We start from the raw sequence: 11,539 nt of genomic DNA on the forward strand, positions 1-11,539 counted from the left end.
TCTCTCCCTGCTTCCATCTCCCTCTTTGTCATACTAAAAGATGCCATTTTATTTTTTAAAACTTATTTTTAGTTTTCGGCCATGCCATGCAGCATGCAAGATCTTACTTCCCCGACTGGGACTCGAACCCATGACCTCTGTGTGGGGACCTTGGAGTCTTAACCGCCGGACAACCAGGGAAGCCCCCTCAATGCCATTTTAAATGGTTGCAAGGAAGCAGGAGATGGACACAGGAGAATGGGGAAAGTGTTACAGAAGAGTCGGCACCTGAGCTGGGATTTGAAGGACGGGCTGAGGGTACACTGTTGTTCATGCTGTTCAGCCGCTCAGTCCTGTCTGATTCTTTGAGACCACATGGACTGCAGCACTGCAGACTTCCCCGTCCTTCACTATCTCCCGGAGTTTGCTCAAGTTCATGTCCATTGAATTAGTGATGCTATCTAGCCATCTCATCCTCTGCCACCCTCTTCTCTTTTTGCCTTTAGTCTTTCCCAGCATCAGAGGATGTTGAAATGCTAGGGAAGGAGGAAGGCCTGTCAGGGAGCCTGGAAACCAGATACTGAATTGGGGTGTGGGCGCTGCCCACTGCCCCACGGACCACCAGTCCCAGCCAGGACCAGGCTAAATCGCACGGGGCTCTCCCCAGCACGTCCTTCCAACTCAGCCAGCGCTGGCTGAGCTTAATCACCACTCACAGAGCCTACACCACCCTTGGTGAGGTGGGAGAACAGGTAGACAGTGCAAAGAAGGGAGAGCAAATGACTTGTTTGGGAAACTGAGTCCCGGGATGGAGGAGAAATAGAGGGTGGGATAGTGAGCAGAGCCAGATTCTCAGATGCCAGAGCCGGGATTTTGTGCTGGGGGTGATGGAGACCACGGGCGGGTTGTGAACAAGTCTTGGTGTCAGAAAGCTCTCTCTGGGTGGGGGGTGAGGGGGGCTAAGGGCCCCACAGCAACCCAGTGGTGGCCCCATGAGCAGCTGGGGGTGGGAGGCCGGGACCCCGCCCCCTGACATCACCCTCACATTATTGCACCAGGGCTGACTGACCAATAAGCTGTGGTTTGCTATTATAATGGGTCCTAGCAACAGGCCCTGATCCTGTGCTAACAGGAGAGGAGGCCCCACCAGCGGGGAGAGTGAAGGGGAGAGGGAGAGCCTGCAGGGCAGGTGAGTCCCCCGGAAGGCAGCTCCCCGTGTCCAATCCCAGGCCCCTTGGTCCACCCCAGTGGCCACTGGCCCGTCTGCCCCTTGCACTGAGACCTGTCCAAGGATTCCCCTTCTCCTCTCCCCAGGCCACGCTCTGAGATGGGTTAGGGGTCGGGACGCAGGAGGGACTGGGTAGAGCCCCAGGGTGAAATGCCCCCACCTGGGATGGGCGATCAGACCTGGTTGGAACAATGGAACAAGGACCATCTTCCTGCAGAAGGTTGGGTGAGGATGGGGCCAGGCGCGGCTGAGGAGAGACAGGGGAGGTAAAGACACGTGACTGAAGGGAGAGCAGCTCTTCAGAAGGGCCTGGGTTTGAGCTGTGACTGTGCCTCTGAGTGGGGACATCTCTAGTCTGAACCTCAATCCCTCTCCATCTGACGGGGACACCGATCCCTGACCTGAGCATCTCTCCCAGGGTTCTCTGAAGAGTCTTAAGTCAATGAGGAAGTGTATTTTAGAGGCGATGGACAAGGAGAGTGTGTGACCCCGGGAAGAGGGAGGGCCAGGGAAGCTCCCAGGTGAGGAGGACGGATCTCAGAAGAGACCACCAAGGCTCCTGGAGGTGGGAGGGGACTTGGCCTAGCCAGCCCTGCTTGGCTGTGTGTTTAAGGAGACGCCCAGGGTGGGGGTGTGGCTGAACCCAAGAATATCTTCCAAGGTGACCTAGAGACAGACAGGTGAGGGGGCTCATGATGGTCACAGAAGCCCTGCGACGTGGCAAGGTTATCTTCCACCATGCAGGTGCCACAGCAGAGGCGCAGAGAGCGCAGGGATGTCACACAGCCAGGAATATTACTGATGATGATAACGATGATGCTGATAGCACAGACCACCTGCTCTGGGTCAGGCACTATTTTTTTTTTTCCAGAGAAGTTTATATTTGGGCCTTAAGCTTTTGAAAATAAAGTTTAAAGACATAGCATATGAATACCCCTGTAATACACATGAAATATTCTATCAGACCCTAAAAATTAAACTTTCTCATAGTCAACAACATAGTGATTGGGTGATTTCATTAGATAAGTGGGCTATAGCATTTTAATTATCATTTTACGTCTATCTAGGTGTAGCTGAAATTCACAATGCACATCAAAGTAAAATTATATCACAGCTCAATGCCATACTAAATGTACTTCGCCTCTGAGGTGAAATTCACAATGGGTTCTGCTGGACAGATACTGGGTCGGGCACTATTTTAAGTGCTTTTTCTGGATGAACTCATTTCATTCTCAAAAGCTCTAGGAGGTGGTCTGCTATAAGGATTGCAGATGGCTTTGATCTGTAAGATGAGGAAAGTGAGGCAGCGGTCAGGAACTTGCCCCCAGTCTCTCAGCTGGTATGTGGTAGGGCCCACCCGGATGGAATCCCAGGCAGTGCGGCTCCAGGGTCTGGGTCCCCTTGGCCATCACTTCTTGCTGCTTCTAATCACCGAAGAGGCAGCAGCGGGAGATCCACCGCCCTCTTTGCCTGGGCCCAGGAGCTGAGCTAAAGCCCCTTCCGCTGCAGGCCTGGCTACATACACAAATTGCAGGACCCAGTCCAAAATGAAAACGCAGCACCCTTGCTTCGAATGTTTAGAATTTTAGTCAATGTCAGAAGAGCGTTAAGGCAAGAGCTGGGGTTTTTTTGTTTTCATTTTTTGTTTGTTTGTTTTTTTTCATTTATTTTTATTAGTTGGAGGCTAATTACTTCATAACATTGCAGTGGGTTTTGTCATACATTGACATGAATCAGCCATGGAGTTACATGTATTCCCCATCCCGATCCCCCCTCCCACCTCCCTTTTTGTTTTCATTTTAAAAATTTATTTATTTATCTAGCTGTGTGTCGGGTCAATTGGGCTCTCTAGTGGTGGCACGCAGCCTTAGTTGCCCAGCAGCATGTGGGATCTTAGTTTCCCAACCAGGGATCGAACCCCATCCCCTGCATTGCAAGGTGGATTCTTAACCACTGGACCACCAGGGAAGTCCCAGAAGAGCTGGGCCTTTTAATGTGGGGCCCCATGTGATGGCATGGGTCGTCTCAAGCTGTCCATAAAATGGTGGGAGTTCCTAGGGTTATCCCGAAGACTCCTCAGTGCCTTGGGAGGCAGGTCAGTCATTACACTGATGATGCAAGGAATCAAACAGGCTCAGAGAGGTGCTTCGTTCTGCCCCAGGTCACACAGGTTAGTGGCAGAAATGGGATGGGAACCTGGGGCCACCAGACTCCAAAGCCCCCTCCCTACTTCCTGTCTAAAAGGTATTCCAGTTTTTGTTTTTGGTTTTTTTTTTTTAAAGGAGAGGGCTGTGGGGCTCCAGAGAGACTTCCTTCATAGCCCTGGGGTGTCTCTCCCTGCCCCACGCCAAGTTCCAGGAGGCCTGAGCGGCTCCCTTCTGCTCTCTCCCCTGCAGACACTGAGGACCACGCATCTGTCCGTGACTCTCCCCCACCCCCCCGCACCCTCTGACCCGCCAGTCACTATGGCTACTTCGAAGTTGCCAGCGGTGTCCGGGGAGGAGACCACCATCCTCATGGCCAAGGAAGAGCTGGAGGCCCTGCGCACCGCCTTCGAGTCGGGCGACATCTCCCAGGCCGCTTCCCGCCTCCGGGAGCTGCTGGCCTCCTCGGACTGCACCCGGCTGGAGGTGGGCGTCACAGGCGAATCGGGGGCCGGCAAGTCGTCCCTCATCAACGCCCTTCGCGGCCTGGGCGCCGAGGACCCCGACGCGGCCCTCACCGGCGTGGTGGAGACCACAATAGAGCCTTCGCCCTACCCGCACCCGCAGTTTCCAGACGTGACCCTGTGGGACCTGCCAGGGGCTGGCTCTCCCGGCTGCTCGGCCGACAAGTACCTGAAGCAGGTGGACTTCGGCCGCTACGATTTCTTCCTGCTCGTCTCGCCCCGCCGCTGCGGCGCGGTGGAGAGCCGCCTGGCCTCCGAGATCCTGCGCCAGGGCAAGAAGTTCTATTTCGTGCGCACCAAGGTGGACGAGGACCTGGCGGCCACGCGCATGCAGCGGCCCTCGGGCTTCAGCGAGGGGGCGGTCCTGCACGAGATCCGTGAGCACTGCGCAGAGCGGCTGCGCGGGGCCGGCGTCCACGACCCGCGCGTCTTCCTGGTGTCCAACCTCTCACCCGCGCGCTACGACTTCCCGCTGCTCATGTCCACCTGGGAGCACGATCTGCCCGCTCACCGGCGCCACGCCGGCCTGCTGTCGCTGCCGGACATCTCTCTGGAGGCCCTGCAGAAGAAGAAGGACATGCTCCAGGAGCAGGTGCTCAAGACGGCCCTGGTGTCCGGGGTCATCCAGGCCCTGCCCGTGCCCGGGCTGGCGGCCGCCTACGACGACGCGCTGCTCATCCGCTCGCTGCGCGGCTACCACCGCAGCTTCGGCCTGGACGACGACTCGCTGGCCAAGCTGGCCGAGCAGGTGGGCAAACAGGCGGGGGACCTGCGCTCCGTCATCCGCTCCCCGCTGGCCAACGAGGTCTCCCCCGAGACGGTCCTGCGGCTCTACTCCCAGTCGTCCGATGGTGCCATGAGGGTGGCCCGGGCCTTTGAGAAGGGTATTCCCGTGTTCGGGACGCTGGTGGCCGGCGGCATCAGCTTCGGAACCGTCTACACCATGCTTCAGGGCTGCCTCAACGAGATGGCCGAGGATGCCCAGCGCGTCCGCATCAAGGCCCTGGAGGAGGAGGAGGAGGACCCTCAGCCCGATGTCAGCCTGGAGGCGGCTGGTGACAACGGTGTGGAGAAGCGGGGGTCCGGGGAGGGGAGCATGGAGGAAGCCCCGCTCTCGACCCGCCGGAAGCTTGGCCTCCTCCTTAAGTACATTCTGGACAGCTGGAAGAAGCGAGACTTGTCTGAAGACAAATGAAAGTGCAGCCCTTACCCACTGCCTCACCCACAAACCAAGCCTTTTGAAAACCCACCGAACACTCAAAAAAGGCCTAATGTGGTGAAAATGCGATGCAGTTGCTGAGTGGGGACGGGGTGGGGCAGGCGGAGGGAGGCAGGGAGGGAGGCCCAAGGCCAAGTCCCTAACCGGGGATAGGAATTGATGTTGGGAGGCAGAGGTTCATGGTGTGGATGGGGGTGGGGCAGGACTCTTTTAAAAAAAAAAAAAGCCTCTCTCCCCCTGATCCCCAAGTGGAGGGGGGGTGTTGGGGGTAACAGGACAGCCTGGCCGGGAGCCAAGCCAGGAGCCCACTGTCAACATAGGTGGGTGGCTGAATGGGCCCTGGGGCCTGCAGTCTCTGTCCCTTTCTGCGAACTCCAAAGGCCTCTGGTGGGGGAGGGGCAGCCAGTGGGTACCTGGGCTGGGCACAATAGTGCCTAGCAACCAACTGGGTGAAACAGATGCCAGGGAGAGGGGACATCCTGAGCCAGCCCTGCTGCCTGTGAGTGATGGGGGGTGGGGAGCAGGGAGGGGGCGGCCAGGTGGCCACTGGACTGGCCTCTGTGCAGACCTGGGGAAACAGAATGGAGTGGAGGTGGTGAGAGGGTGGGCGGGCACTTCTATGAGCATCCACGGAGAAAGGAGGCGGGGACGGCACCGGCCCCCTGGAACAGGTCTCATTTCAGAAAGATGGCCGGTGTGTCTGCACGTGGATGCATGCGGGAATGAGCTTGCTGGTGTGTCTGATTGGGAGGGATCTTGGTAAGCCTTGGTGATTTGGATGCTGTGGGTGGGTCTAAGATTGCGAGTGATTGGCTGAGACTGGGGTTCCAGGTCTGTGTGTGCCTAGCTGCGTGGCTGGGCATGAATTTTGGGGATGGTGCTATAAGGTCGTGGGTCTGACAGGGTGCCTGTTGGGATTTCTGGAGCTGCACGAGGCTTTGGGTGCAGAAGACACAGGGTGTATAACACAATGAGGTGACCCTGGGACCTCAACTGCTTGGCACAGCCCCTCGCTCTGTGCTGGGCTCTCCAGCTGGATGCAGAAGTGAATCTGACACCCTTATCTGCTCAAACCCAAACTCACATGCTAAGTTGAGGGTCACACATGTTTAAAAAGGAATCACCAGGATGGGGCACTTGGGCAGGACAGGGGTTGCCCCAAGAGCATCCGTGGACTGAGACAAGGGTCCAGGGAAGGGTGGGATTTGAGGAATTCACAGGGTGGTTCTGGTGCAGTGGAGATGGCCTCACTAACACTCCCTGAGTTTTTCCAGGACCTGATGATAGTTCTAGCCACGTTGTACATATGTGTGTGTGCGCGTGCGTGCTCAGTCATATATGATGCTTTGCGACCCCATGGACTGCAGCCCGCCAGCCTCCTCTGTTCATGAAGTTTTCCAGACAAGAATACTGGAGCGGGTTGCCATTTCCTACTCCAGGGGATCTTCCTGACTTAGGGATCGAACCCACATCTCCTGCGTCTCCTGCATTAGCAGGCAGATTCTTTACCACTGTGCCACCTGGGAAGCTCCTCTAGCCCCATCTAGGGGCCTCAAATTACCCCTGACACTGGGAAATGGACTAAGAGGGTCCACTTTTACCTGGGGTGTTAAAATTTCTTTGCTGAAGAACTCTGTGCTTTGCAAAAAGATTCCTGTCTTCCCAGGCCTCCCATTGGCTCTGCGAGGACTATTTGGGGTTCACATGGACCTTTCTGCACCAAAGAGGGTACAAAGGATCATGGTAGGGATATTCCAGACCCCCAGGGGGAAATCCCCATGGTAGGGATTTCTCAGATGCATGAGAAAGGTGGTCTCTCTCAAATCCATTCTCGAAAGGCACAGCCCACATCCTTATATCTGTGGACCCTCGGATTCACTGGCCCCAAGTGGCTGAGATGGAAAGGTTGGGCATGCTCTCAGTATAATGGGCCTGAGGTTAAAAGAGACAGCCTGGGTGACCACTGTCCCCTGCTTCCAACCAGTGGCCTCATTCTGTCCTGTCCCTTCTGCCTCTATCTCTCCCTTCCCCATCTCCACCCCCAGCCCCTGTTCCAGCTCTTGGCCCCGCCCACCCAGGTCCTGCCCCCGCCCCCCCTTGTCTCCCAGGCCCCAGTCTCCTGCACTGTTAAGGTCATGGAGGGCTCTTTGGAAAAAATTACTGGCTTCACCATGAGACTTGTGGGATCTTAGTTCCCCGGCCAGGGATCAAACCTGGGCCCTTGGCAGTGGAAGCGTGGTGTCCTAACCACTGGACCGCCAAGGAATTCCCAGGAGGGCTCTTGCTAACGTCCCCAGTGGGCCTCTTCCTTCCCTGCTCAGAACCCTCCCACGGCTACCTACAGATAACGATCAAGTGCAGCCGGATGCTCCCCGCCCTTCCCAAGCTGGCCTCTGCCTGAACCTCGTCAGCAGTAAGACCCCGAGTCTTCCTAAAACAGTAGGGCTTGGACAGTTCTGAGGAGTCATCTTTCCATTCCACAGGTGAGGAAACTGGCACCCCCCACCCTTCACAGAGGGGAAAATAAAAGCCCCGGCGGGGCTGTGACTTGGCTGGTGTCACTCCTGCAAACCCCTGGCACAGCTGGGACCAGACACAGTCACACAATCCCAGGATGTGAGCTGGCTGCCCCGTCCATCATACGGACTTGACAAAATCGTGAATGTGGTTAGAACAGTGGCTGGCCCCGAGTAAACCTCAAATAAACCCTAGTTATGACTACCAGTGATGGAGGTTCCAGCTCTTAATCCTGGTGCCGGGCGCATGGTAAAACCCCTGCCCCCTTCCTCAAAGTTAAGACTTTGAATTCTAGGGCCAGAAGACTTTAGCCCCATTCTCAGTTTTCCCACGCATTAGCTGGAGGACCTTGGGCCTCATTTATTTTCTCAATGCTAAATGTGGATAACAAGGGAGGGAAACTTCTTCTCCGGCTGGTTTGAGGATTTGTGGGTACTTCAGGAGAAGCTGGTGGTGATGAGTAAATGTGAACTAAAATAAAGCGCTTAGCACCAGACCTGGCATCTTGTAACACCCTCAGCGCTATTACTGGTGATGCCACAAATACTCTGGGCAAGCTGAGGGATGTAGAGAAGATAGGGCAACTCAGAGTGAAAACACTCCCTTCCCTTCCCTGTCCAAGGTCATCAAGTCCTGAAGACAGAGAACTAGGGGTCAGGCAGCCCATGGCCAGAGAGGTCTTCCAATCATGCCTCAGCCAGTGCAAGATCCTGGAGCTCTCAAAGGACACCAGGGCCCTGAAGGAGGCCTTTGAGGCGGGGGACCTGCCAGCAGTCGCCGCCAAGTTACAATCTACGCTTCATTCTCTGGAGAACGTCCGGCTGGACATCGGTGTCACCGGGGGGATGGGCTCAGGCAAGTCCACCTTCGTCAACGCCATCCGGGGGCTGGGGGACGAGGACCCCAACTCAGCCCGCACGGGCGTGGTGGAAATGACCGTGGACCCCACACCATACCCACATCCCAAGTACCCCAATGTCGTCTTCTGGGACCTGCCGGGTGTCGGCACCCCCGCCTTCCGGGCTGACAAATACTTCCAGCGGGTACAGCTCTTCCGGTATGACTTCTTCCTCATCATTACCTCCGAGAGCTTCACCACCGACCTCACCGAGCTGGCTCGCGAGATCCTGCGATGGGGCAAGCGCTTCTACTACATTCGCTCCAAGGTGGACGTGGACATCACAGCCTCCCGCAGCCGCCGCCCCAGCTCCTTCTCAGAGGAGAGGGTGCTCAACCAGATCCGGGACGACTGTGTGCAGCGGCTGGAGGGTGAGGAGCAGGCTCTGGGGGGCTGGGTTATTTATTTTGGACGCATTATGCGGCTTGCAGGATCTTAGTTCCCCGACCAGGGATTGAACCCAGGCCCTTGCAGTGAAAGTGCTGAGTCCTAACCACTAGACTGCCTGGAAATTCCTATCTTATTTTTAATTATTTTATTTATTCATTGATTGGGGGGGCTGGATTCTTGAGGGATGACCCCGCTTCCCCTGCATCTTCCCCCTGAGGCCCAAGGTGGGGTAAGGCCGCCCAAGTTATGCAGCCCCTGCTGGTGAAATGCCGCCTACAGCTGCCATTTCAATCACAGATGACAGAGACCAGTCACTTGCATTAAAGAAAAGAAAGGGTGTGTGCATGCTAAGTCGCTCAGTCGAGTCTGACTCTTTGCGACCCCATGGACTGTAGCTTGCCAGGCTCCTCTGTCCATACATTTCCCAGGCAAGAGTCCTGGCGTGGGTTGCCATGCCCTCCTCCAGGAGATCTTCCCAACCCAGGGATCGAACCCTCAGTCTCTTACATCTCCCACAGTGGCAGGCGGGTTCTTCACCACTAGCGCCACCTGGGAAGTCCCACTGGCCAGTGCAAATGCAATGCACCCACGCCCATGTTGACACATCTCTGGGGCGGGGGGCCAGGGGGCTCCCCAGAGGCCAGGCACCATGCTCACAGCTCATTAAACATCCCTAGGAGGAAGGTACACCCATGCTCTTGTTTTACAGATAAGTACATGGAAGCCCAGAGAGGTGTGGTAACTAGCCTGAGGCCACACAGGGTGTAGGGAGGGAGGCTGGGATCTGAACTCAAGCAGCCTGGCTCCAGGGCTGATGCTCTTAAGCCACGAGCTGTGTAGACGCAGCTTGCCACCCCCCATCCCTCCCCCCCCCCCCCCCCCCCCCCGCCCACTCACGGGCAGCTGTCAGGACACCTGAGTCTGCTCAGTGGGGAAACTCACCCAAGGTGCCCTTGTCCCCTGCAGCACAGGGACTCAGGGACCCCGAGGTCTTCCTGCTGTCCATGTTCGACCTGGGCAAGTATGACTTCCGCCTGCTGGAGGAGTCGATGGTGAGGGACCTTGAGAGTCAAAAGCGGCATGCGTTCCTGGTGGCCCTGCCCAACGTCTCCAAGCCCACACTGGAGCGGAAGGCGGCCTCGCTGAGGCAGCACATCTGGCTGGTGGCCACGGTGGCCTGCGGGGCCAACCCAAGGCCCGTGCCAGGCCTGCCGGAGGTGGCGTGTGACCTATACATGCTCACCCGGGCCCTGGAGGGTTACCGCCACAGCTTCGGCCTGGACGGGGGATCCCTGGTCAGGCTGGCGGAGCAGACGGGCCAGCCCTTGCACAAGATCCTGCAGGCGCTACAGGGCCCGAAGACCAAGGTCACCGAGGCGCTGGTGGCGGAGCTGCTGGGTCAGGCCTCTGGGGACGCCTCGGCCTTCAGCCAGAAGCTCCTCAACGTGCCCATCCTGGGCTCCCTGGCCTCCTGCAGCCTGTCCTTCGCCACCGTCTACTGGATGCTCCGCACCTCCCTGGACGTGGCTGTCAGTGATGCCCAGAGCGTGCTGGTTCAGGCCTCCCTCAACAGCCCCGACCGCAGGCTCCCGGATGGATCGGATCAGTGGTCCCAGCCCGGCGCCTAGGCCAGCCAGAGGTGGCAGCGAGGGGCTGGGAGCCTGCAGGCTCTGCCTGTGCCCAGGCTGGGGGGTGTTGGGGGAGGGGAAGGAAGAAACTCCAGCTCCAACTGTCCTGGACTGAGCTGTGTGCTGTCTCATGCTTTTGCGCCCTGGGTCTTGTGCCCTGTCTGACCATGGCCCCCACTTTCCCTCTTCCAATGAACCCTGCATCAACCAGCAGTCCCCTGGGAATCACGGGGAGGGGACAGACACGGGCATGCTAAGTTGTGACAAGGCAGGGAAAAAGCCAGTTGCCTGGCAGGGGAGGGCAGTCAGGAGGGTGTCCACCACGCAGGTCGGGGGGGCGGGATGAGACAAAAGATTCAGAAGCATTTCTGTAAGAGGGCAGTGAACAGTTCAGTAATCTTGGGGGTCACAAAGGGAGGTCCCGCCTAAGGTCTTGGGCAGTGTGTGGCAATGCCAGAGCCTGCCCTGGGCCTCGTACCCCTTAGACTTCCGGCTAAACCTGCTGTGAGTCTGCGTCTTCCAGCCAGACTTGCTGAGTCTGCAGACTCCCCACTTTCGGCCAGACCTGCTCTGAGGCCAGAGGTTTGCTTTCTTCCCTGTCCCCGCACCTTCTTCAGGCTTCCCAGGTGGCTCAGACGGTAAAGAATCTGCCTGCAATGCAGGAGATCTGGGTCTGATCCCTGGGTTGGTGGGGGGTGGGGAAGATTCCCTGAAGAAGGAAGGGCATGGCAATCCACTCCAGTATTCTTGCCTGGAGAATTCCATGGACAGAGGAGCCTGGCAGGCTACAGTCCATGGGGCCACAGAGAGTCAGACAAGACTGCAACTATCGCTTCAATTCACCCTCTTCAGTTGTACCTTTTTCTCCAAAGACCAGTCCCCCTGGGGTTGCCATGACCTGCACACCAGGACTGTATACAGGATATGCCCAAGGGCAAGAAGCCAGGGAGACCAAAGTGCCATGGGGGGTGGATTGGGCAGACCAACTCAAGCTGCTTAGACCGGAACCAAG

At 57.2% G+C, this 11,539-nt stretch overlaps 2 protein-coding genes across 2 annotated transcripts; both read left to right on the forward strand.

The window, feature by feature from the left end:
• Positions 1-3,604: 3,604 nt before the first annotated feature.
• IRGC (immunity related GTPase cinema) lies at positions 3,605-5,158 on the forward strand. The gene has a single exon (XM_043899371.1). It carries the CDS (start codon positions 3,673-3,675, stop codon positions 5,068-5,070), a length of 1,398 nt encoding a protein of 465 aa, XP_043755306.1. The 5' UTR covers positions 3,605-3,672; the 3' UTR covers positions 5,071-5,158.
• A 2,699-nt stretch (positions 5,159-7,857) lies between these two features.
• LOC122692774 (interferon-inducible GTPase 5-like) lies at positions 7,858-10,527 on the forward strand. The gene is made up of 3 exons (XM_043900603.1): positions 7,858-7,886; positions 8,234-8,880; positions 9,866-10,527. Exons 1-3 carry the CDS (start codon positions 7,858-7,860, stop codon positions 10,525-10,527), a joined length of 1,338 nt encoding a protein of 445 aa, XP_043756538.1.
• The last annotated feature ends 1,012 nt before the right edge of the window (positions 10,528-11,539 follow it).

Source organism: Cervus elaphus, chromosome 4 (assembly GCF_910594005.1).
Source record: "Cervus elaphus chromosome 4, mCerEla1.1, whole genome shotgun sequence".
Classification (NCBI taxonomy): Eukaryota; Metazoa; Chordata; class Mammalia; order Artiodactyla; family Cervidae; genus Cervus; species Cervus elaphus.